Raw genomic sequence first — 26,153 nt, forward strand, 5'->3', positions numbered from 1 at the left:
AAAGGGCTGTAGTCTCTCACTGGGCACTCTCAGAACAATATTTCTACTGCCCTCCACCAGCTAAACCCTCCATGAAGTATTTCAGTTACCAGAATGCACTTGGCTGACCTTGACTAACAAAATGTGTTCAACTAAGTGGGGCAAAAATTACACCCAGGAAGAGGTGAGTGAGTGAGCTGCTTTTGGGACATCATGAAGCGATCAGCTACCTACTCCACAGTTTGTAGACAGCATTCTAGCTTTTCGTTTTGGGGTGCCATAATCTATTTGCTTAAAAAAAATACAGCATATGCATGCAAGACATAATACCTTCAAAGATTTCACAAACATTTGTGCACTATGGACAGTCAAGGAGCAAAACACAGAGATGTTTCCCTCCAGGGTGAGAATCCACCCATGGACTTTCCCCCTTTGTGGTTTGTGCCTGGCCCACTCTGTCCCAGGCTTGCAGTCCTCCCCACCTGCAGCTTGAGGGACAAACCAATACTGGGAAGACAATCAGCTCTTTACTCCCAGACTTGGCCCTGAGCCCCTACCTTGAAAGCCAAGTACCTTTCAGCTTCATCTCCAGGACTCTCCCCGTGTGTCCAAGGCTCTTACTGGTTCTACAAGGCTTGTGCCAACAAAGTCTAAACAGATTCATCAAGAGTCCAAGCTAAGAATGTTTCTGGGAGGGGATGTGAGAATAGTCTCAATTAGTAAGAACATTAAACACTTTAAAAGAATTGTGGTTGTGCTATTTCAAATTAGACTCAGAAGAAAGTATTTGTGAAAGATAAAAATTTGTAAAGGGTAGAAAATGATCTGATTTAGTGGAGCCTGAAATTCTGGCATTTTGGATCGGCATTTATAATGTTTTATGTGCGAAAAACCAGGACAGTTTCCAGAATGGAGAAACCCAAGGAAAATAAGTAGCTGATGTTCCAGTCTTGCACTTCCATCCAAACTTAACACTTTTTAAAAGTTAAGGGGCAGAATCGGATTCAATGTAGGTTAAAGTATTAACACTGCATGGTTCTGGTCGGTTTGGAGTGTTTGGTGTTGTCATTCAGCCTCCAGATGCTAATGTGACTAGTTGTTAGAATTAGGTGCACACATCCAGACCCTGGCTATGGGTGGGTCTGTGGTCAAGGTTCAATGACATCAACTTTTCCATCTAGATTTTCTCTTGGCATGAAAGGATTCTAGTCTTTGTTCTAGTCAAGGTTAGTTACTGAGCACAGAAATGTTCAACCATAAGATAAGACCCTGATGATAACTGCTTTCCTCACCAATTCAATTTTTTTCAGAGAAGTTGTCACCATATGATCAAAATACAATGGTGGGTCCTTTGGTAGTTTTTAAGTTGAACTATTACAGTTTACTGGTTTAGCTGTCATTTTGAAGCATCTTGTGCAGAAACAATGATAGTTCAATGTCTGATTAGCGTGAGCTCTGAAACCACGATAGTGACAAGGACCCAGAAATTCAGTCTCTTTCAGAAAATCATTTAAAGGTTTCCTTCTCAGAATTCAGATATCCAAATTAATGAGAGAGAGAGAGAGAGAGAGAGGGAGAGGGAGAGGGAGAGGGAGGGAGATGGAGAGGGAGAGGGAGGGAGAAAGGGAGGGAGGGAGCGGGAGAGAGAGAGAAAGAGACTGACTATGGTGATAAAGAGCAATTCATTATTTTCAATAGAAACGTATTTCTACAAAACAAGTTACTTTCAAATATGGCAAAAGGTTACAGATAAAGGACGTCGTTCATGTGAAGAGCTCTTAACTGAATGCAGAGGTTGGACCATTCACTCTCCAGGGCTTTGCTCTCTTGTCACATGATCATCAACAATTATGCCCTTGGACTTGGATGCTGGAGAACTTGCTGGTGACTACATTTGGTGGCAATACTGGGGGAGCTTAAGGCCTCAGTGTCACTCAGCTCCCAGGCATGATCAGGAATCCCAATGGGCCCTGCCCTGGCAGTGGAGGCAAAGGGGTGAGAGATGACATGAGCAAAGCCTTGCCCTGCGGGGAGAGGTCGGTGCCAAGTGGCTTCTGTGCAGCTGATCACTGTGAGCACAGTGGCGCCTGAGCTGCTTCTGAGGAAGCCAGGAGAAAATGTCACAACTTCCCATGTGGTGGGATAGGGTGAGAAGAAGGGCCTCAGGCCCTGCAGGAGAGGGACAGGAGGAAGCAAGCTGGCCAGCGGCCCAGTCCACGGTTGTGAAGCCGGGTCCTATCTCAGAAGGGCTGACAGCAACAAGGCTTGGAAGGGACCCAGGGACCCAGGAAGCAGGCCTTCCAGATGAATAGCACCCATAGGAACAGAAAACAGGACACAATTTAAGGCATTGTTTGTTTACAGTAAAAGAATGCAAGGGACCCTTAACACAGGAGGAATCTGGGCTCTCACTCTGACCTTCCTCGGTAGACAAGACTATAACTTAAGGTTAAAGCAGGGCCTCAAAGCAAATGAAGTGTGTGATGTCACAAGCCTTGTGCCAAAATGCATGTTTCTCAAAGAGTTCACACTTGCTCACACACACATATGTATGGCACACATATGCAGAGGATGCTTCGGAGGTTGTACAAAATCTGAGGCAGCCCTGTGGGCGAGCAACCCCACACACCTGGGGTGTAAAAAGCCTGTCCCACAGCCTGTTCGTTCTCTCAGGCCCCTCTCACAGGTGAACGCTGTCCACTCTTTGTGCAGTAGAAAGCACTGAGAACCCAACGTGGGCTGAATGCTCTCTGGTTGCAGAAGCAGCTGGTGGGTGGACAAGGGCCCAGAGACGGAAAGCGGGGTGTATAGTTGGGGTCCAACCACCGCCCCATGAGGTGGTGCTGTGGAATGAGTGTCATGAGAGTCGCTGGGGATGGACAGGTGGATCCCGCACCAGTGGAGCCCTCTGGGACTGTGAGGCCGCAGGCTGTGTCCCCGGTGAGGCTGTGAGTCTCCCAGCACCCTGGCCCACAGCCTGTGTCCAGGACTGCTCTTTTCCATCAGGTCCAGTCCAGGCTCCCAGAAGCCTCTGAAGTCATGCCACATCCTGCAGACACTTACTCAAATGACATAAGGTTTGCAGGTACCTAGAAAAGAAAGTTCAGTCTCTTGTCAAAGTTCCAACCTCTTGGAAAGGAACAAGGAGTGGTGTCTAGGGGAAGGGACCAGGCCTTTCCCAGTTAGTCTGAGAATGAGCAGGACCAATGGGGAGAGGGCATGGCACTTGGTAAGTGATTGCTGTGTGCCAGACACTACTCTGAACACTTCATATGTATTGTGTCCTTGAGTCCTTACACCAACCCCATCAGGCATGTACTAGATTGTCCCCATTATAAAGACAATGAAACTGAGTCTTAGAGAAGCTAAGTACACAGTAAATAAGTGGCAGGGCTAAACCCCAGAGCCCACACCCTCAACCACTATCCTCTGTTCAAAATAAAACTGCGCTTGGGGTGGGGAGAAGAATCCCACAAGAATGGGGCATAGGCCTCTGGAGGGGAAACCAGTGGGAGAGGCGTGTATTGTTAGGGGGTGGCAGGAATTGGCAAGTGGAAGCACAGGAGAAGGAGTAAGTTTGGCGATATGGGAAACCATAGCAGTGCCTTCAGGACAAGATCCTAGTCCCCTTTACTGGGGGACCCACCAGCCCCATGGTCAAGTGTTTCCCTCACCCTTGAGAGCTGCCAACAGGCTCCCGGGCCCCAGACCTCCTCCCCCAGATTTGTTTAGGAGCAATTTCATCAACAATAAATGCATCTTGGTGTAAATTTGGTCAATATGATGAATTAGAAAAAAATGCATCTACAGGCACCAGGAGATAGTTATAAGAATGGTCACAACAGCATTGTTCACAATAGCAAAAAGCAGGAAATCATTCCTGGGATGATTGACAGAAGAACTGATTTTAAAAAATCAGAACAAATAAGTGAATGACAGCTACATGGGTTGACACAGACAAATCTTAGGAATGCGCTGTGGGAGAAAAGCAAGTCACAGAATAAAATATATGGTTATGGTTCTATTTATAAAAAAGTTTTAAAAATGCATCTCAGATAATACATGAAGGACTCAAACACATGTTCTAAAATTATAAAGCAACGGTAAACAGACAGATCAGGAGAGTGGTTATGGGCGGGGGTGGGAGGGAGGGAGACAGAATTCGGAAGAGGCACATGGGGGAGGGAAGGTGTTCCAAGGCCCTGAGAGGTTCTGCTGTAGGCTGGGTGGTGTCTACACAGGTTTGTTTTATTGCTGTTGTTTATATCTTACACATCTTACACATATGTTATAAATAAGGTTCAAGTGGATTCAGTGTTAGAAAAAACAATTTTAAGAATGCAATTCCACAAAATAAAAAGCCAGTCCCAGTCACTGAGATCCTCCCTGTGACTAGAAGTGCTTCTGTCACACCCTTCTGCACACCCCTTGCATTCCCTCACATGGACGTACTGTGATTAACTTAAACAGACCTCTGTTGCTGAACATTTAGGTTATTGGCAACCCTTTATTACATACAGCACAGAGTGGGAATATTTGGTTGAAAGTAAATTAGAAATAAAAAGGAAAAAGTAGAAAAAAAAAAATCCCCTCCCCTAGGTCTAAAAATTGGACAAAAACACTTACAAGTTGCAATTTACCTGGGACATGCCACTAGAGACCTCCCTCCATTTTATGGGAACCACTTTGAGGCGCCAAGAAGTCTGTGACTGTGCTGTGACCAGCACAATGAAGTCCCAATCCTCCCAGACCCAAATGCATAGCGTGAACTTGCCTTTGCCAAGGTCCCTCAGACCTCAGAGCTGCTGTCCGCAATGGGTGGCTTATTGTCTGCTCCCAGCTCCCCACCCTTCCTCCTGGAAACTGCCATCATTGATTCCAGGCCCTGGTGCTCTCTCTCAGGCAGGCTGAGGAGAAGCATCCAGCTTGCCCGGCTCCCTCCTCTGGCTGATCCCTGGCGAACACACCAATGGACGCTGAGGGACAGGGAGTGGAAGCTACAGCCTGCCTCCAGCCGCCACTGAGGCTGTGTAGCCATGACTCTCACAAGCCTGGACTGCACGCCTGTGCTTCTGGGCCTTCTGTTCAGCTGCAGGGACTCCCAGGGAAGTGGAGGCAAGAGAGCTCAGGGGCATCAAGCACACAATCGGGAGTCAGACAGACTTGGGTTAGAGCCTAGCTCCACCGCTTACTAACTGCGGGGCCTTAAGCAAGCATCTGCCACTTCTGAGCCTCAGGATCCTCATCATAAAATGGAGACAGTAAGAGAACATACCTCACAGGGGTGTTGACAGGACTTGGCTAATTCCTGCTTGTGAAGCATTTCACATAATGCCAGGGGAAGGAGGGTGGCCGTGCTGGTGGTGGGGGATAGGGCGGAACCATACAATGAGCCAGGCCCAGCAGCCCAGAGGAGGCCCACATTAGTACAAATCCCACTGGTTCATCCCCCACTCATCAGCAGCCTCGCCTGGCACGTGGCTGGCTCGCAGCAAGTTAGCTATTACTATTATTTCCAAGGGTTGTGTGGTAGGGAGGCCCCTTAGTCAGTGTGGAGTATTTCTATGAAAACAATTTTTGGGGGGATGAGCTAAATAAGATGCTGGAGCCTGATCCTTGGCTGATATCACACCTGCCACCTTATTTCTGTGGCATTTCCTTTAGAGGGAAAGACACAGGAAGCAGATTCAAAGTTCTGATCTGGAACTGGCTTACTTCTAAGCTGGACAAGGGGTGCATTGTCTCAAGGAAAAATGCTAATCAGAAAAGGGTGCCTGGGAGCATAGCTAGTGGGCTCTGAGGGAAGAAGGGAGCCCTGTTTTCTAAAGACTCTTAGTTCCAAGGGTAAGAGGGTATTTCAGGTGACAAGCAGAATCTTGGTGACTTTACCTGAGGCCTGTTGCTTTTACATGCATCATCCAAATGCTTGTGCCACAGTATTGCATGAAATCGGGAACCAGTCTGAAACTTGTAAACATTGCCTGATGGGTAGAGAAAACATTGGTTAAGAAGAGTGTCACATGGGAGGGTTGGCCTGTGACTGCCACAGGAAGAGAAATGTGAACATGGGTAATAAACTGAGGAAGGCCAGGAGCAGCCCAAGACAAGGTGGAGCTGGCAGAAGAGGTAACCTCTTGGGCTGTATCTGTGGACCGGGGCTCTCAGCCATTTTGGGGGTCATAGTGCCTCTGGCTGTCTGGTCAAGCCTGTGGACCCCTTCTCAGAGTAATGTTTTTATTTTTTATTTTTTATTTATTTTTATTTATTTTTATTTTTTATTTTTTTTTTACTACACTTGATCTTAGCCAAAAGGCCGAGAAGCGATTTTTATTTTTTTTTTTAGAGTAATGTTTTTAAATGTAGAAAATAAAATACAAAGGAAATCAATAACACTAAAATGCAGTTATTAAACTACTAAAAAACAAATGAGTGATGTAATTCTATACATGGTTCTGTATTAATGCACTAATAACAAGAGCAAGTGGCAGGTCTGATACTGTAATTTTAAGGAGATGAGCATAAATGATATTTTGAGATATCTGCAACAATATGTGATATGCAAATATCTGTGATTTCTCTTGGAGATAACACCAAAGGTATTGCTAACATTTTTGTCATTTGATGGCTATACTCATAATGGAAGGAATCAGAAGTCACTGAAAACAAATATGTAATTTTTTTCCCCATCCAAGTTTGCCATTTTTTTGAATTCCACCCATGGGCCCTGGCCACCCCTTGTGTCACATTTCCCTCTGCATGGGGATAATGCTTTCCTCTAGGCTAAAGCTAATGAGTGGCATGTGGTCCCCATGGCCATAAGATCTTTAAGTCAAGCTTGTGCAAGCATAGCCTTTATTTCCTAAAGAAATCACCACTAATCCAGGCCCAGCCTGTCAAGGAAGAAGTCAAGTGGTAACCACGCTGAGGACACACTACCGCCTGTGTAACACGCATGGGTTCAGTCGCGCAGACACGGAGCAGAGAGCTTGGCAATGGATCTCCTCTCCACTCCTTGGGCTCCTTGAGGCTTTTGTATCCCTTTCGTTCTTTGCTTCTCAGCTAAGAACATCTGCACCATCATCTGCATCACCTGGGAGCTTGTTACAAATGTAGAATCTTGGTCTCCACCCCAAATCTATTGAATCCAAATCTGAATTTTAACAAGATCCCTAGGTGATTTGTGCATACATGAACCCTGCACTAGACCATTCCTGTTAAGGAATGAAGATGCTCAGGGACTTGACAGCCCCAGTAAGTTTGCCTGGTTACATAGAATCCAAGACCCAGGCAATTTGGATTTTTTGTCACATGATGTGGGTTACCAAGAAGACTAGCCATGGCCTGTTCTGATTATCAATGAAGATAGGGCTCCCGGACAGAACGGTGCCCAGAGCCTCTCCTTCTTCCCAGCCTGCTCGTGGGGGAAGGACAGAACCAGGAGAAACTGGGAGACAGCTGGAGAAGGTAAAATTTGAGCTTCTGGAAGTTAGAAGGGTTTTTTTCTGAGTTGGCTTTGGACCTGGACATTGCCAGAGTCCTGTAGCACAGGCATGTCAGGGGATCCCTGAAATCTCCCAAGACCCTTCCAGCCACATGGTCTTGCCTCATCCAGCATTATATTATTTGTTCCAAGACCCTGAGGCTACAGCTCAGGGGGTGATGGGTCCCAGGAGCTGTAAGTAAAGCCACAAGAAGGATTCCTACAGCCATGTGCTGTGTATACTGCTCAATGGACATGTCACCATGATCTAAGCAGCTTTCCTGAGTAGTTAGGGGACCCTAAAGCAAAGGGAAAACAGCAGGCTCAAAAGCTCCTAACAACTTCAAAACACATATTTAGCAGAGGAGGAAACAGGGTGGAGAGAAGCTACAGACTCTGTTCCAGTCCTGCTGCCTACCTTTGTCAGGGTTATTCAGCTGGAAGATATCCGGGTGCTCAGGGTCGTCAGGCAGCTGCACCATCCAGCCCACGATGGAGACCTTTTTGCCAGGTGTGGATTTATACTGGCAGAGAGAAACAACACAGCCGGAGGCCCGGGCCCATGCCCTCCACTCCACAAGGGAAGCCAGCTTGAGCTGCCCTAGCCACTTCTCTCCCACCCTGCCACCCCTTGCAGTTCACAAAGGTCCCTTCCCCACTAGATAAAGTCCCAGTATGAGAGTCCTTTCATGGGACTTACGTGTTTTCTGTCTGTGCCCCGCAAGGACTTGGCTCCATAGTACAGGAGAGTGGATCCTGAGAGTATGACCCAATACCTGGTCCATGAGGACAGCTAAAGAGGAAAGGGAGTCAGAGTGAGGACGCTGGGGTGGTGGGGGTGGAGTCCACCCTGTTGCCTGATTATAGACCCAGCCACCCCCATCCAGGCTAGCGCAGGCTGCATCTCTTCCCTGGCCCTGCACCATCCCTGGTCAATGCCAACACCACCTAGGACCAGGAGGAGGGGACACTTTTTTCCCCTCCCTCTCTTGCTCCTGTACTCAGAGTCTTTCTTTCTGTCACCTTGTTTAAGGCAGTGCCAGGGCATAATAGCTATGGATTCAGGCAACTTGGGCCCGAATGTCTTGGGAAAAAGCATTTTTAAAATACAGACATGCTACCCCATGGCCTAGAAGAACCTTACTGTCTGTGATGACTGCTCTGGATGAGATTGAATGGCAATGTTTCTAACACCTTTGTGGCCAGAAGTGGGCGAACCTGATGGGTCAAGCTGCAGGCATGTGTCTGTTTCCCTAGGGAGGAATCTCCTGTTTGGGGAGCTCTGCTCCTTGGTTTAGGGAAAATCACTCCAGTGGGGCTTTTAGTTCTACAAAGGAGAAGCAAACACCCCATCCTGGAAGGAAGAGGATTGTGCCTACAAGGAGCAGGCTGCTCTGCATCGCCACACACAGGTCCTTTCACACTGGGTGGAGTCACATCATCACCAAGGGGAAAGTGGTGGCTTTTAGACTCTTCACAGACTCCTACAGGTGTGTACAGCACACATGCATGTACATGTTGAACTGAAAAAGGTTTCATAAAACGGTACTTATCTTTACTACGTGTAAGGAACTCCAACACTTTCCATTCTATTCTATTCCACTCAAAAACACTGGTCATGACCCACTGACCTGTCATCACTCACTATTGAGTCAACCAGCTTTTGGGAAAACACTAGTTTAAAGAAACTGTCTTGCTCTGGCCTTGGAATGACTGGGGCCTGGACTCTGGGTAAGGGAGAGAGGTAGGCAGGTCTGTACAACAGGGCAGATATAGAGCCCTGTGTTGCAGGGTGCTTTGTGATACTCTGGGCCTAAGTGACAGAGAGTGGTCCAGAGCTGGGGTGGAGACTCTCCTCCTCACCCAAAAACCACCTGGCATTTGGAGACAGGAGGCTCCAAGAGCATCTTGAGGTGGAACCTGGGCAAGGGCCCTGGCATTTTCACGGTGGGTGTTGGTAGGAGGTGGCATCTCCAAGTGGCTCTGTTGGCACTGGACAGGGCATGCAGGAACCACAGCAGGACAGGAAGGACAGAGCAGATGCTGCCTGGAGGTGAAGCTCACTGAAGAGTTTTTAGACAACTAGTCATGGATGCCCAGAAGTAATTGAGAGGCCTCTGCAAGGGGCTGAGGTCCTGCCATGTGGGGGTTGCAGAGCCAGTGACATCTGGGTCCAGCACCGGTGGCCTGGGGTTGGTGGTGGAGTCTGAAAGGACTCCTGATTCCTTGTCCCTGTGCTTTTCCCTCACTCATTTGAGGATGCTGCTCTTCTTGCTCCCAGGGGTCTCCAGGCTTCTACTTGCCCCCATGACCACCCTCATGGCTCTGGCTCGTTGCAGCTCACTGGGTACTCTGCCACATGTGCAGCTTTCTCACTGAGTCCTCTAGGAATAGGCATTATTTTGTCCCAATTTACAGATGTGGAAACTGAGGCCCTTGCCCACTTAGTGGCACAGCCAGGGCTGGAAACCTGCTTGGCTGGTCTCTGGAGCCAGGCCCCTCACTGGTGCCCACACTGCCTTTGACGAATGTGTGTCTGCACTTACCGCGGGCTTTCGGCCTTCCTTAAGCAGGGTTTTCCTTCTCAGAGGCCCCTCCATGGTGGGCACTGCTGCTGAGCTCCCCAGAGTACAGATGCATGGGCCAGTGGGGCTGAGGGGAGACCACCAGTCAGACATCTCCCTGGAGGAGCTGGGCTCCACTGTGCCCCACTGCTCAGTCCATGACGTTCCCAGAGGCCACAGGACTCAAAAGTGCTGGGGCAAGGCTGGGGGGCAGGGGGATCCAAGGCCACAGGAGAGCATGAAGGGCTCACCCACAGCTGAGAACTTCCACCTCCCTTAGCAGCACCCGCCCCCTATCCTGACAGACACCTCTGCTGGGGCTTCTCCTGGTTGCTCCCCAGGGCTTGCACCTGTGGTCTTCCTCCACGTGAGGAACTTGGGGCCTGTGCAGCTCCAGCTTTGGCAGTCCCTCCTTCTTGGGAGGAGCCTTGAAGGAGCAGCTGAGGCAGTGGGAGAGGTGAGGGTGGAATGGGAAGGAGGGATGGGAGCCCAAACACCAGCATTCCCTGCATCTTTTCCTCCAGGCTCTTCCCTCACCCTCTCCCTTGGGATTCGGGCACCATCTACAGGTGAAGATGTCCAAGTACATGGCCAGCCCAGACCTCCTCCTGAGCTCACTGGATGCCCCACTGCACCTCACCAGCCTGCACCTTCCTCCAAGCCTGCTCTTCCGCCCTGTCCTGGTGAATGGCACCACCACCTACCAGTTGCTTGGGCCAGAAACCTGGGGTTTTCTCCTCTCGCTTATGCCCTCACAACCTAATCAATCCCAAGGATGTGCTGATCCCAGGTCCTAAGTATATCTGACAGTCATCCCACTACCCCATCTTAGGCCACGAAGAATCTTCTTCTTCGTTTTTTTTTTGATGATTAGCCGGTATAGGGATCCAAACTCTTGACCTTGGTGTTCTCAGCACCACGATCTCCCAAATGAGCTTTGATCTACTTTTGAGTGGCTGCCTGATGCTCTCCCCTGGCCTTCCTGTATCCACTCTTGCCTTCCTCCTGTGCCCCCCCATACCATGGCCAGGGTCATGCCACCCCTTCCCTCCCCCTCCATCAAACCCCTCCCGTGGTCCCCACTGCTTTTAAGGTGGGGGCCACCATCCTTACTCCTGCTGCATGCGGCCCAGCCTCCTCTCATGCTGGCCCCTCTCCTCTCCTGGAACACTGCTTTCCCTCCACTCACAGAATCACCCTGCTCTTCCTGCCTCACGGCCCACCAGCTATCTCTTTGGCTGGGAGTACACTCATTACCCCTACTTGTCCCCTTCAATTATTTGGCTAATTCCTATTAATTTTTCGAGACTGTTCTTCAGGGGAGCTTTCCCTGATCTCCCTACAGTGCCCAGCCCCTGCTCTCTGGGATAACCCGAGTGCCCTGCAGTACTTCATGGAAGCAGAGGCTGCGTCTGTCTTCTCTCGCAGCCTCGAGCACAGTGCTTGGTCAACAAGCACCCTAAAGCTATCTGTTGAATAAATGAACAGATGAAAAAATGAATACCTGTAGACACAGCTCCGGGTTCTGGGAGAATTCCGAATTGGAACCCGCCAGTTTGGCCCCAGCGTGGCATAGAGACGCCCCCTGCTTCAGAGGAAAAGGGTTGAATTTTAGCAACAGCTTGGAGAGACCAGGTACTCCTGGAGGAGGCCAAAGCATCTCAGACTGTACGGTCATTGGCTCAGGAAGCCCCGCAGAGAAACTTCCCTCCCTAGCCCCTCCCCTGGCCTTCTCCGTCATGCTGCAGGCACATCTGGGGCACACCTGGAGCTGCCAGGTCAGTGAACACAACATCCCTCAGAGCCTCCATCCGGGAAAGTCCTCAAGTCTCCAGGTAATTATTTTGTTAACTTTTAATTGAATGTTCAGCCTTTTCCAGCGTCAAGGCCATGATTAAAATGCAGGCACACCCACTTACCCCAGTGTGAGGCTGAGATGTTTAATAGAAAACACCATAGAGCCCATGTAGTCCACAGCAGGTCCACATTAAAAGCGTGCATAGACACAGAACTGTGGACCGTCCTGCACATCGGGCATGGGGGCACGAGCAGCATCACCATTCACCAGGACTCTGCTGAATTCCTGTGTTTGCTACATCCTTGAACCAGACAGTCTCCTCTGCTGGCTCCAGCCAGCCCCCCAGCACACTTGTTCTGTGACCTGCTGCAGCATCCGAGTCCATGCCCAGGATCTCTCCATGGGCTGCCTGTCCAGCTTTTCTGTCATCTCTACTCCCCAGCAGTGAGCCTTTCCAGGGGAGGGTGCAGCTTCCTGCTCAGCCTCTCTGGGGGGAGGTGCCATCTCTCTCCTTTCTGTATCTGTTTCTGTCCAAAAAGACTCACTTCCTATATCCACTTGATGCTCCTGGCTTCTCCCCACCCTCGCAGCATGGTCTATCTCTTAACTATAGCTTTCCTTGACCTTTGGCCAGACAACAATGGAACCCACTTCATAAAGTCAGACAATGTCCAGACTTCTTTCCAAATACTCCCTGTACTCTAGGGCCAGTCCCAGGTTGCTGCATATTGCCCTGTGACACTAGACACCTGTGGTGGTGGTGGAGGGGTGACATCCTCACTCACTGCAGCATGTGTATCATACCATCACTGAGCCCGGGGGCCTCCTTCCTCCATCCAAGATGGAACTGTTCAGGCTGGTGGAAGTCTGATGGTCTTCTAGGATGGCTACTCCAGGACCCTTCTGTCCATCAGCTCCTCCTCTTTAGGTGATGACATGCACAGCATGTGCCTGGCCCTACAAGTCCTCTAATGTAGTGGGTCTCATGATAGTCACAGGCTAACCCCACCCCCAACCTCACCATAAGCTGTGGCATGGGCGAGAGAAGCCTTGGTATGTTCAACTCCCAGCCCACTGGCTATTGTATCCCCCCTTCCATTCAGAAAGAGGGTTGCAGTGCAGTTAGTGAATGTGACACTGTACAGAGAAACCATGAATCGGCTCTAACTTACAAACAAGTGAAACATTCACAGACATCGGTACTTTCAGATACTGGGAACACTTGCTGAGCACCTCCCAACTGAGTGCACCAGCACAGCAGGTCACCACCTGTGCTCGAGCAGTGCAGTGGGGTTGGTAACAGGCTGCCCCCGGGGCTGCTCTTCTTCCCAGCCACAACCGGGGATTTGTCATGAGTAGGGTCTGACAATGAACTTGTCTGTGGTGACATCCTTGTGGCTTTGTCGGCTGTCCAGGGGACATCTCTTCCTCATCTAATCTAGACTCCCACTATGAGCTGCCACCTCTGGAGTTGCAGGTGGAGCCTCCCTTCCCAGAGGTGGATCCTCTGGCCCTTCTCCTCCACGTTTCTTCTCATGAATCTTTTTTCCCTGTTACTCCAGGAAACGTGTGACGATTGTGGGCTGTCTGCAGTTACCAGCAGTTCCTCAAACAAGGCAAAGAAAGCCAGTGCTGCTACCTCTTTCCATCATTCTCCCCACTTTTGTGAGACAGTGCACGGCAGCATACTCCACAGATGCTTGGCAGAACTGACACTGTTGATGGAGAGCTTGAAATAAACATCTTCCAACCAGTCTAACCTTGTAAGCAGTCTTTCCGCATGTCCTTAAAGGAGTGAGCAGCTCCAAAATGCAGTGGTCTCGTGGGGAGTGCAGGGACACTGTGGGTGACTGGGGTGGCTCACAGACAGACCATGGAGTCACTAGGTGGTGAGTGCTCATACGCACCAGGCCACTTGTTCAAGCACCATTTTTCTCCCCATAATGAGGAAACTGAGGCTCAGCAATGTAAAGCTACTTGACCAAGGCATGAGCCTTGTAAGCCAGGATTTGAACCAAGCCCTAGCGCTTCGCCACACCATGAGACAGACCTTCCAGGATGGAGGGAGAGGCAGAGGTGTCAATGTGGTGGGGTACACCATAGGGACTGTGTCCACACTTGGAGCCACACTGTATGGGGGCTTCCTGGCATTCTACTTTCAGAAGCACCTCCACCTGTGGGTCTCCACATGCAGCTCACACCGACTGGGCTTTGTCAGTGTCTGTGAGACTGAAAGGCTATGAAATTCTTAGGCCTGAGGATCTCCTGGGATAGGGCCACCTCTCAGGTCCCCTGGTCCCTTGGCTTCCCCGATGGAGTATTCTCCTGGTGGCTTGGCTGCCTGGAACTTAAGAGTAGCTGCCTCTTATCAACTGCTTACTATGTGCCAACTAAGTGCTTTCCCACATGAATCTGCCCAGCCCCAAGAGAGGGACACTGCTCTTACATCCTGTTTTAGATGAAGAAACTGAGGTTCAAGGAAGTGAAGCCACTTTTTCCACCCCATTGGCCTGTCACTGGAAATGGAGATGCGAGGGCTGACAAAGGGAGGCTTGCTCCACCCGGGGGCTGAGGGGCTGTGCTGGTATAGCTGCTTGAGGCCGTGGGAGTCAGAGCCTAATCTCCCTGGAGCCGAGGGAGTGACCCCAGGCCTTAAAGGGCAGCATAATGGTGACTCTTCTGGCCAGGCTTTAGGAGAACAGAGTCAGGGTGGCGGCGGCCAGCCTTCCCTCCCACCTGAGTCCCTGCAGAGCTGGCGGAGGGTTGTGACGGGTGGGGCAACTCTGGCTGGTTTGGCAGGTAACATCAGCACAGAGGAGCCAGTATTTTTACCCACAGGAACCTGCTTTGAGAAGATGTGTTATTTGAATGTTACAGGCCAGAAAATGCAAAATGAACAGTGGTGGTATCTGGTGAACCCCAGAAATCATGGGATTTCTCTGACTGACATGGGGACTCCCACTGTGGAAACACCCTTCCCAACATCATTCTGAGGAAATGTGGCTGAACGCAATGTGTCCTATGAAGGCCATTTGTCTGTCCCCACCCAGGAATGAACCTTGAGGAGGGAAGAAGGGCTGTAGCAGGCAAGTGAGGCCCACCCAGATCAGCAGCTCATGGGAAATTTGGTCTGAGGAAGATGTAGAGCAGCAACCAGATAGAACACCTCAGTTCCACAGAGCGTGAAAGAGGATGACAATAATAGTGACGACGATGATGCTGCTGGTGGGATGATGGTGATGACGACGATGATGATATGATGGGATGATGGTGATGATGATGATGGGATGATGGTGATGATAATGACGGTGATGACGACAATGACAGAATGCCAGTGATGACGATATGATGGGATGGTGATGGGCTGACGGTGATGATGATGATGGTGATGACGACGATGATGATGATATGATGGGCTGATGGTGATGGTGATGATGGGGTGACGATGGTGATGATGATGATGGGATGATGGTGATGATAATGACGGTGATGATGACAATGACAGAATGACAGTGATGACGATATGATGGGATGGTGATGGGCTGATGGTGATGATGGGGTGACGATGATGATGATGTTGGTGGTGCTGATGAGATGATGGGTGCCAGGCAATATGCTTAGCAGGATTCATTTAGTATCTCATTTAATCATACAATATTGTGAGGTAGGCACGATTATTATCTCTGCCTTATAGATAAGAAATCTGAGGCTTGTAGAGGTGGGGTCAGTTGCCCAAGGTCACAACACTAAAAGAGGAAGAGTAGGTGGTGCTGTTGAGGTAGAAGCAGCTTGGACCAACAGCATCATGAGCATTCAGACTATCCAAGGCAGGTCTGAAAGGCCATCTCCTCCTTCATTGTTTTCTAGATACACATTAGGTTGCAGGCATCTTGGGGGTTCAATTTCATAAAGCCCTGAGTCCCCATTGCTGGTCTAGGAGGTTGGGGGGTGGAGAGGTTTTGGATAATAATTATGTTGAGACCTCAGTAATCTTGATCTTAGCAGAAGTAGGGTTCTCCCACCCCCATACTTCTGTCTCAAGTACACAGAGGCCCTGGCAGTAGTGCACCTGGGGAAGGGTCTAGGTGGTGCTGCAATGTTAATCTGTACCAACAAACCCTTGATGGGTAGCCAGTCCCATTAAGCCATGGCTTGTCCTGGCCACTTCCTGATGATTCACCTTCATCTGTAGGCAGGAATCTACCACTCTGAATTCTGCTAGCAGTACTTTTTGAAGAAACTTTGCTCTCTGTGAGTCACCCACCCTTCTCTGGGCAATGTCCCTGATTCACTAAGTGGGTCCCTAGGAACCATGTTTGTACTTCTGAGTAGACAGGACACGAGATCCACACCAGGTTGACCAGATTTTCTCTCCTGGCAATTAGGAACCAGATGTGAGAGACTGAAAGTCAGGCTCAGTGGCTGGATGAAACCATCACATGTAAACTTGGAAGCTGTGAGGTACTCATCTTCCTGTCTATACACTGGGAAGTCCTGAAATCAGGGGTGCAGAGACAGAGGGGAGTGTAGCAGACATGGAGAGAGAAGGCTAGACACGAGATAGGAGAGTCCTGCCCATTTTCTACGTGCTGACTCTGAGGAGTTGTAAGTATTCAACAGAGAAGCTGTGGGCAGAGATTTCTCAGCTACCCATGAAGGAACAGCAGCAGCCAGGTGGCAGGGCCCAGCTGTATCTGCCGGCATCTGAGAACAGGGTCAAGCAAAAGGCCTTGGAACCTAGAGGCTCCAGGATCTTTGCCCATACTCCTCTCTCACAGGAGTCTGCTAGGTGGAGTCTCACTGGCCAGACTTCAGTATTGGAGCTAAGGGAGTGAGGCAAGAGATCACATCTTTGGGGGAAACCAAAGTCAGAAGCTTGGCAAATGGTCTAACTGGGATGACACCCAAAAGGCCTGGGCAGAGCAGCTGAATTCAGGTACAAGACAGCAGGAGGGACCTGAGTAAACCAGACCTATGGGAGGGCAGGTGAGGGGTGTGAGCCCAGGTCCTGGGCGTCAGCCACAGTTGGGGTCAGGGGGCCAGGGCCTCTGTGAGAGTCACTCTGAGAATGGCCACTTGCAGGCTTGTGGTGCAGCCAAGAGGACCCCTCCTTGGCCTACTGCTCCCCAAATACTGCAGAGTTTGGGGCTTGAGAGGCATCCATGTGCCCTGGCAAACCTGGGGCATCTATCAGAGTCCTCTGATTTTCTCAAGGATGGAAATAATTGTCTTTAAAAACTGTTTTGGAGGTAGTGGGCTTGGTATTCTGTTACCATGACTCTACTTCCTGCTGTCTCTCTAAGGACATTGGAGACAATTCCACCAGCTAAAACGAACAAGCAAATCCCACAGAGGCCAGAAATTGCATCACCCAACCTCCTTGACACCCTATAGCACCCTCAGGGCCAAGTGTCTGCAGCAGCCTCTCAGGGGGGTCCTCCCCACAGTTCAGTGTCATCCTAGAGGCCAACAGTGGCTGGTGGAAACGTGCCTTCATTCCCCTCCATCCATCCCATAACTGAACTGCCACTTAGGGAATTTTTCTTCCCCTACCCCACCTTAGATCCCTGGGTTACTTTCTTGCTGGTAAGTGGTACCTATTGAGGGAAACTCATAAAACTCTAAATCGGCTGTTGAGATGCAGCAGCTCCACTAGGTGCTAGGTGTTTGCAGTGCACATCCTCACGGCAGGGCTGATGAGCTGAGGCTCAAAGATGCTGAGAGGGGTGCTCAAGGGACTGGGAGAGTAAGAGGTCCTGACTCCAGGCCCCTGCAGAACTGCTGGCATGTCTTTTGCTGTGGAGGTACTTAAGAACCTGAGAGAACAGGTCATGTCATGGAGCCCCTCTCTCTGGCATGAGACTCTTAAGAGACATTGAGCGTTCCTGGGCCACCTCTCCCGTCCTGGCACATGATTCAGAGTGCACAGCCTCCTCAGGCCCCAGGACCCCCCTTAAGGGCTCATGATGGTCCTATTCGCCAAATGTCCTTGGGCCTCTGCTCAACCGTCACTTCCTCCAGAAGCCATCCTGAACTTGATGCAGGTCACCTGCTGGACACTCCTGCTGCATCCTGCATTTCTTCACGACCCTCTGTGGACCCTGTGAGCTCCGACTGGTTCCCTGCTGTGTCCCACCCCTCCAGGGAAGGCAGAGGAACATGCTCTGCTTCACAGAGTGCTGGGCACAGTCCCCTCCCTTTCTCTTCTCCCTCCCTCTAGAGGGGTTTCCTCTGACCGCTGGGCCCTCCAAGGACCCCGCTGCTCCCTAGTCTTCCCACCCCTGTATTCTGGTCTGGCTCTCACATGAGAAGGCCCTTCCATGGCCTGCTTATGTCAGGCTAGGGAAGACTGACAGCTGGGTGTGTTGTAATGAGCTTTGTGACACACTTTCTTATTTCATGTCTTAAAAACTGATCAGTAATCATTTCTGATTACATCTTTTTTAAAAAAGTTAAGCGTTAATTGCTTTTCTGGGTAGAAAAGAAACATTTACCCATTGTGGAAAACTTGGAGAATACAGGGAAAAAAACCCACAAAACCCACAAAACTTGATAACCCTAAACCCAGAGGAAATCAAGATGAGTGATATTGTATATTTCCATACATACATATGTGTTCACCTTTACAACCCATTTTGTTCCTCTTTTAAAAAAATAAAAAACCTCATTTAAAATATTTTAACTCTAGGCTGATATTCTTATTCTCACCTTAGTGCTGACACTTGTTTTCCAAAGTAGGCATAAGAAAGCACCTGTTACCTCCTGACTAAAGTGCTCTTCCCCCTTTGCATCTGAGGAGCCTGTGGCTTGCTGGAGACCACCCGGCACAAGCCCAGTCCCCACTTTCCACCTAAGTGAGCACTTGCTGACAGTGCCTTCCAGGGCCGCTTTGCCTCCTGGGGAAGCAGAGTGTGTTGCGGGCTCTCCTCTACCTCTGTCCCCTGAGGGAGGAAAGCGTCAGGTCAGGGACGTTAGGTGGAGCAGGCCCGCCCTTGCCCACTCCCCGGTACCCTTGGCTTTCTGGTGCTTGATGGCCCTGGCCCAGGACTGCCACCTTGTCCTCATTCTGGGCCCTGAGGATAGGTGAGGGTCTTTAGGGCTGCCTGGGAGCTGAGAAATGACCAACAAACACCTCCCTGGGTCGGGCTGCCCTCACCAGCCCCACAGGCCCCGTGACCTTGCTGGGGCTGACGTGGATGAAGGGACAGGAAGACAAAGAGCAGCAGCAGGAGGTCCTCTTTGCTCCCTGCATTCACTCCACAGTCCCAACAAGAACAGTGGTTGGTGCCTGTGGCTACCCCTCACCTAACCTGGCCTGTCCTCATAGGGAACTGCATGGTGGGTCCATGGGGTGCAGTGGGCGCCAGTGTGGCACTCTTTAAGGCTGGCCACCTTGGGGACACACTGGGCCCATGTAGCCTGAACTCTGGCTGCCACCCAGGGACCACCTTTGGGCTAAGATGTCCATGTGTGTAACTCGGGGAAGGCAAACTCACAAGACAGGGCCAAATGATCCCACCCTTGGCCGGACAACAGAAACTCTCCTGCCTACTTGTTCACACTGGCGTCAGTGGAGCTTAAGAGGTGCCCTCAAACCAACGGAGGTATGTGTGGTGTGGGATCACTGGCCAGGGTCTCCCTGCCCTTCATCCTGGTCTTGGCTCCATTTCTCATCCTGGCCTGGGCCGAGCTACTTACCAGGGTTGGGGCTGGTGGGCGAGTCAGATGTCAATAGGGACATCTTCCAAAGCAGCTGGCCTCCTGCTCCCCTCAGCAAGGAGGGGCTGGGCCAGGCGCTAGGTCCTGAGAGCATGAGAGACAGGACATCCACCCTGTAGGGCTGTTCGAAGGCTGCTGGAATCAGGGTTGAGCATCTGCACAGATGGGCCAGCATGAGACTAGTGCTCATGGGAGACCCCACCCAAAAAGTGTCTACCATAGATGTGCCGGTGGATAGTGACCTAAATGCTACAAAATGCTGCAGCTGACAGCGCTTGTGACTGAGCTGTGTACAACACCACCTTCCTGGGGCATCCGCCTTCCTGGTAGCCCCATCTCAGTCCTGGGCACTTAGCAGGAACCATATCTGCTACTCCCTCAGAAACTAGCATAATGTCTGGCAGGGAGAGGTTGTTAATAAGCAGCTATTGAATGAATAAATGAACACATGGGTGAATGAAGGAATGAACGAGTGAAAGAAGGAACAGATGAACAAATAGGTGCAGGTTTGGTTGCTATTCAGGATCTTGGCACTGTGCCCAAGTTTCACGTGTGATGTTGTCTCACTGGCCTGTAGCCAGGGAACATGCTGGCTTGCCTATAAGTACTCCTCCTTGGATGTCCCCAAGAGTCCCCTGACTGGTGCTGAGAGTTCTGCAGTTTGCCCCTTGTGCCATTCTGGTTCTCCTCCCCCCTGCTGGGGTGGCTCCCAGAGCAAGAGCAGCTGGGCCCATTTGTCTGAGCAACCCAAATTGGAAAAGAGCAAATGTCCCTCCAGGAGTCCTGGGGTTGGGGCAGACAGACTCTGAGAGCTCATGGCATCATTACTTCCCCTTCCAGCCCTCCATCTTGGGTTTCACAGACAGAATGACTGAGCGACATCAGGCCAGCCTCTGGCCGAGGTGTGGGGCAGCGATGAAGAGGTGGGCTCAGTGGTCAGGACGTGAATTTGGGTCAGCTCTGCCCATGCCAAATGAGTGTGAAGCAGGCAAGTTACATCGCCTCTCTGAGCCTTGCTTTCCACATGTGTAAGACGGGGACAGTCTGAACAGCTACTGTGTAGGAATGCAAAGGATTCAGTGAGTCCAGGCACGTAAAGCACCAAGACAGTGCCTGGCACACATGCAATACTCAACAAGGACCACTAATCATCAGACAGTACCTCTACCCTGTGAGGAGCTGCTAGGCAGGATCCACCTCTTCTCTGATCATTTTACGATTATGGTGACTGAGGAGACAGGTGTGTATGTGTGTGAGTGTGTGTGCACGCACATGTGTGAGTGTATGTGTTGTGAGAGTGTACGTACATGCATTCATGTGTATGTGCATGTGTGTGTACATGTCCACATAAGTATGAAGGCGTATGTGAGTGCACCTGTGAGAGTTCGCATGTGTATGTGTAAGATTGTGTGTACATGCATAAGTGTGAGAATGTTGAGTGCTTAGTGTGTGCATATGTACATGTGAGTGTGTTATTGTGTATGTGCATGTGTACATGTGGGTGCATGTAACTGTGAGGGAGTGTAACTGTGAGTATGCATGTGTGTGTGTGAGAGTGTATAAACAAGTGTGTACATGATAGTGTGTGACTGTGTGTGTACATGTGTGCATGTAAGAGAGTAACTGTATGTATGTGTGTTTAACTTAGTGCATGTGTATGTGAGAGCGTGTGTAACTGAGTATGTGTACCACAAGAGTGTATGTAACTGTGAGTGTGTATGTGTGTGTATGTGTGACTGTGTGTGTGTGTGCGTGTTTGCATGTACAGGCCCCTGGACGCTGGTGGAGGGCCACCCTGAAGGACAGTGCAAACCTGCCTTTCCTGAACATTCTGTGTGGCTGGATTTCCCCTGCCTCCCCTAGGATCTTGAGTCATCACGATGCCCGTCATCTCTGGCAGCCAGGGCTGTGGGAGCCCCCCATTCATGGCATTCCCTGTCTTCGTAGAGCCCACTGGCACAGGAAAGCATCAGTATGTGGAGTACGTGTGATGGGTAGGTCCTGAGTGGGAGGATTCATGCCCAGGGCAGACAGGCTCACTGCAGGGAGGCAAACCCTGGGCTGAGGGGTCCACAAGGGTGTGTGGCAGCTGTAGCTCTTCCCTGGCAGTGTCTAGCAGGGTGGTGGTCAATGGACGCCCAAGGCCTGAGGTCATGTGGGTGCAACACTCTCGGGCCCCACCAGGCGGAGCCACAAGCCCATCTCAAGACTGGGCCAAGTCTCTGGCTTCCAGTTTCACCCAGGCCTCCTCTTGCAGCTTAGCTGGAGGGAGAGCACTCCTGGGCTGGCTCCAGACCAGATGAGGAGTGGGCTGCTCAGAGCACGGGGGCTAGCACCCCCCACACCCATCCTGCTCTTCCACCCTCCCTCCTGGTTGGCCCTGCACCCGCCACAGAGCAGCCTGACTGAGGCCAAGTTATTGGGGTGGGTGGGGCAGGGCCATGTCTACCCAGAGCCTGACTTCAGCTCCCTAGGCCCTGAGCACCTCCCCTGGGAGGGAGGCTGCGCTGAGGCCACACTCACCTTTCCAGCCCTGAAGACATCTCTTCACTAAACTCTGAGCTCTCACTACTGCCTGGAAAAGGAACACAGATCAATGAGCACGGTGGTCTCACAGAAGAGGGGCCTGTTCTCTTGGGTCACCATGTCCAGGCCCCTAAGCTCACAGAAGTGCCAGAGAAATAGCTTCTTGACTCTGTGGGTGTCAATGTGAGTCGACATTTTGCTGTTGCTCTTTCTGACTCTGGGAGGGTCAAGAGAACCACCCCATCCCACCGTTCCCTGGCGGGGCCACCACTCCCTTCCCACTATCCCCAAGGGCTACAGCTGCTTGTCCACTGGCCTACTGGGGTCTGGGTCCTCAGGCCTTTGTTGGACCTGGATGGGCCCCCCACAGCCTCCCTTCTGGCCCAAGTGAAGCCAAGGCTAGGACAGGCCTCACCTGCTGGGGAAGGATGCCAAAGGAGCACTTCTTCCCCCAAGGCTCAGGGCTTGACTACTCACTGGTCACAGAGCAGCTACCAGCCTTCGACAGACACCTTGAGGGAGGGCCCCTTCAGACCCCTGGCCAGGGGATTCAGGGGCTGGGCCCCACTGATTTGCCCTCTCTTCCTCCCCCAGGCCTGCCCCTCCTCCAAAGCCCCTCCAAGGAGAGATTTTCTCCTGTCACTGGAGCATCAGGTGCGATGCTTCATACCCTCCCCCAGAGCTTGCAGGCTCTGAGCTTCAGTGTTGCTTGCCAGCAAGAGCACTAAGTCCCCTTGGAATTGGCCTGAGAAAGGCCCTCGTTACAGGGTGGGGAGGACCAGTCTGGCTGCAAACAGGGCACGTGTGCACATGGCCACTTACTCTGGGCCTTCAGCCCCAAACAGATGGACACTCTGAGACCCTGACTAGAGGGGCCAGACCAAGCAGCCTTGTGACTTCCCACCTGGATACTGGACAGCACTGCATCTGACTCGATTTTCTGCTTTGGAACAGCGAGGCCTGGACACAGGCACAGCTCAGAAAGTTTCCTGGATGTCACATAGCTGCTCTGCTGCCCAGCTGAGTGCTCTCGGGCCAGCATTTCCCAGAGGGCATCCTTAGAACCCAGGTCCTGTTGGACACTCCAAGGGAAAAGGTTCCATGACCAAAGAACGTGGGAACCTGCAGACTCTGATGCCTTCTTGGGGGATTCATAACCACCCATCTGCATATCGAAGTCTCAGAAGAAACCTGCTCACCTTGTTTAACCCAGCCTTCCCCCAACATCTGGAACCCAGACCTCTTCTTCCAAGGCACACCTATGAGCCACGGTATAGCCCTGACTGGGTCCAAGCAGGATAGATGGCCTCTTCTGGGGACAGAGGCAGACAGGAACTTGCTTGTCATAGACTTCTGGGGTGGGAGGCAGCTGCCCCCCTGGACACGGACTCTGATACTGGTCTAATTCCATGGGGACATGTGATGTGAAATTCCAGTCTGTTATTCTTATTTCCCGCCTCCCTCTCCCCACTCCCCCATGCTCCTGGGCAATCTGCCCTACAGTCCTCACCACATCAGACTCCCAGCTGAGCAACTGCCTACCCCACCACCAACCCTGGGAGGAGTCCCTGTTATGGTAAGTGAACACAGATACAGAGACCACAGAAGCACAGACACACTGAAAGGCAACAGCCACTAGAGTGCCCTGGGATGACGGCAGTAATGATAGGGTGGTGCCCACCTGCCCTTAGCTGATCTGTGCACTGCAGAGGACAGATCTGTGACCAGAGGTCAACACTAGCCTCAACCCTAACATCAACTACCCCCCCATCCAGCCTCAGCAGCACAGTTTCTGTCCCTTCCATTGACATAAGCACCATTTCTGGCTGATGCTCAGTTGAGCAATTTCACTCCTGAAGACCAATTTTTCATCCTCCCTACTTCTGGCTTCTTAGTGTGAAGGGAAGGACACAGTGAGAGCCTGGTGGCCCACCCAGCTGCCGTCCCCAGGCAACTTTCTGGGCTTTGTTCTGCAGGGCCTTGGGTCTTGTGGCTCCCGCAGGGACAGAAGCCCTACTATGGCAGCAGCTTGGCTGTGGAAGTTGTCAACCACTGACAGCTGGCCTCAAGCACATGTTCGGCGGTTTCTCCCACCTTCCTGCCACACTTGGAGGCTACCAACAGGATGAGGACAAAGCAGGCTCTTCATAAAGCCCGTGGAGCTGGGAAATGAAGGCTTCCCTGGCTCTGGGCAAATCCTGCAGGGAGCCACCTCTGCAGGAGGGTGAGGGGTGAGTGACAGTGCGACTGGGCATGGCATAGTGACACAGAGACAGACAGGGATCACACGCTGGGCCTGTGGCCCACCTGCCTGTCTGTATAGGCCAGAGACGCTTACCTAGGGAGAGTCCGTTGGTGACAGCACAGGAGGAGGTGAGGGTGAGGCCCCTGCGGGGACTGCGGGACTCTAGGACACTGTCGTCCAGGAGATGCCTCGCTTTCTCCGATGGGAATGTCGCACTCTTACTCTCAACTACACTCAACTGACACATCATACTGGAAATGGAAAGGAAGAAAGAAGGCAAAGCTCCGTATCTGCGGAGTACCAGCACTTAACACCTGCCCCGGGGTCCTGAGCAGACGGTGCAGCTTCAGGAGAAAGGCCTCCACCCAGAGCCATGGCATAGTCCAGGCTCTGCCTCTCTCATGGCATGACCTTGAGCAAGTCACATCCTTTTTCTGAGCCTCAGTTTCTCTATCTGTCAAATGGGGACTAACAAGACTAGCCCTGCCTATCTCCCAGGATGATCACGAGGCTCAGTTGGGCAGACAGTGTGTGTGAGTGATGAGGCTGCACAAACGAGAGGCAATGGGCCATAGCCAGCACGTCTGCTTCTGGAGTGACACACACCTGGGCCAGATTCTCGCTCCAACACTTCCTCACCATTGCAAGGGACTTCATCTTGTTGAATCTCGTTGGACTCATTCTTAAAAGGTGTATAATAATAGCACCTCCCTCAGAGGCCTGCATGGGGACTCAATGAGATAATGCTTGACAGGCATGTGGCAGAGTACCTAGCACAGAGGAGGCACTGAACACTCAGAGAGCAACTCTCTTCTCCAGCCTGTGAGCTCCTCCAGGGCCAGCCTGGGCTGGGCTGAGGCTTGTGCCTTAGTAGTGGAAGGAAGGAAGGAAGGAAGGAAGGAAGGAAGGAAGGAAGGAAGGAAGGAAGAAAGGAAGAGAGGGAGGAGGAAATATGGGAAGAAGGAAGGAAGGAAAAGAGGAAGAAAGGAAAAAAGGAAGAAAGGAAGGAGGGAGGGAGGAAAGGAGGGAGGAAGGAAAGATGGGAGGAGGAAAGATGGGAAGGAGGAGGAAGGTAGGAAGGGAAGGAAGGAGAGAGGGATGGATGGACTCATCTATTCAGGAGCATGTGCCCAACACCTGGGGAAAGGGCCATGGCTGCCCCCAGCCTTGCTGAGGAGCCATGCATGTCCCCTAGCCATGAGCCCCACAGGGCTGGGGAGCTAGCAGGTTCACTGCTCTGCAGGCTGACTCCATGAGACACCTGACACTGCCCTGGAAGACAGTCAATGGTGTCCACCGGACTCTAGGATTCTCTGTGAGTCACTAACTGATCTTTAGCAAATTTTCTGGAATCCATTGTTGCTTCCCTGATCTTCCCTGCATCCTTCCTCCGTTAGCTACTGAGCCTGTGACACTGTCACAGTCAGTGGCATGTGGACTATGCTGCTGCAGCCACCCCTCAGCTGTTCTGAGCCCCAACCAGCCTACGCAGAGCGGGGCAGCCTCTGGAGAGCGCACCAGCCAAGAGGTCCCATCAGTAACTCCCAGAATGGGCGGTCGGGGGAGGGACTGACTGGCTGGCAAGTAATTCCCAGCATTCTTTTGCCCACACCCCATGTGTGGGCCAGTCTGAAGCCCTGGGGGAGGGCTTGCTCAATCACCCACTTGTTGCCCAGGCTGTGGCTCTTCCTGTGTCTGGGGACTGGAGGTGTGGGGAGGCTGCCAGCAACAGATGCATCAGGACAGGTGGGTCTCCGGCTGAACCTTGCAGAACTGGAGCCAGCAGAGGGGCCTGTGAACAGAGCAGAGAGAACGCGATGAGGGGGTTATGGTGGTGGGGGT

At 51.4% G+C, this 26,153-nt stretch overlaps 1 protein-coding gene and 1 pseudogene across 6 annotated transcripts in view; both read right to left on the reverse strand.

The window, feature by feature from the left end:
- Positions 1-1,577: 1,577 nt before the first annotated feature.
- The window catches only part of RALGPS1 (Ral GEF with PH domain and SH3 binding motif 1), a 313,809-nt gene continuing 289,233 nt past the window's right edge, over positions 1,578-26,153 (reverse strand). For 5 of the 6 annotated variants that reach the window (XM_063081606.1, XM_063081607.1, XM_063081604.1 and 2 more), the window contains 9 exons: positions 25,977-26,103; positions 24,405-24,562; positions 22,064-22,115; positions 11,528-11,611; positions 10,006-10,111; positions 8,160-8,252; positions 7,878-7,983; positions 5,869-5,960; positions 1,578-3,068 (listed from right to left, as the gene is read on the reverse strand). In XM_063081606.1, the coding sequence (XP_062937676.1) occupies positions 3,039-3,068; positions 5,869-5,960; positions 7,878-7,983; positions 8,160-8,252; positions 10,006-10,111; positions 11,528-11,611; positions 22,064-22,115; positions 24,405-24,562; positions 25,977-26,103 (848 nt within the window). In that variant the 3' untranslated portion in view covers positions 1,578-3,038. The remainder of the gene's footprint in view (positions 3,069-5,868; positions 5,961-7,877; positions 7,984-8,159; positions 8,253-10,005; positions 10,112-11,527; positions 11,612-22,063; positions 22,116-24,404; positions 24,563-25,976; positions 26,104-26,153) is intronic. The other variant, XM_063081603.1, reaches the window with a different exon arrangement.
- On the reverse strand, positions 6,240-6,304 carry LOC134366286 (U2 spliceosomal RNA; annotated as a pseudogene).

The sequence above is a fragment of the Cynocephalus volans genome, chromosome 17 (assembly GCF_027409185.1).
Source record: "Cynocephalus volans isolate mCynVol1 chromosome 17, mCynVol1.pri, whole genome shotgun sequence".
In the NCBI taxonomy this organism is placed as follows: domain Eukaryota; kingdom Metazoa; phylum Chordata; class Mammalia; order Dermoptera; family Cynocephalidae; genus Cynocephalus; species Cynocephalus volans.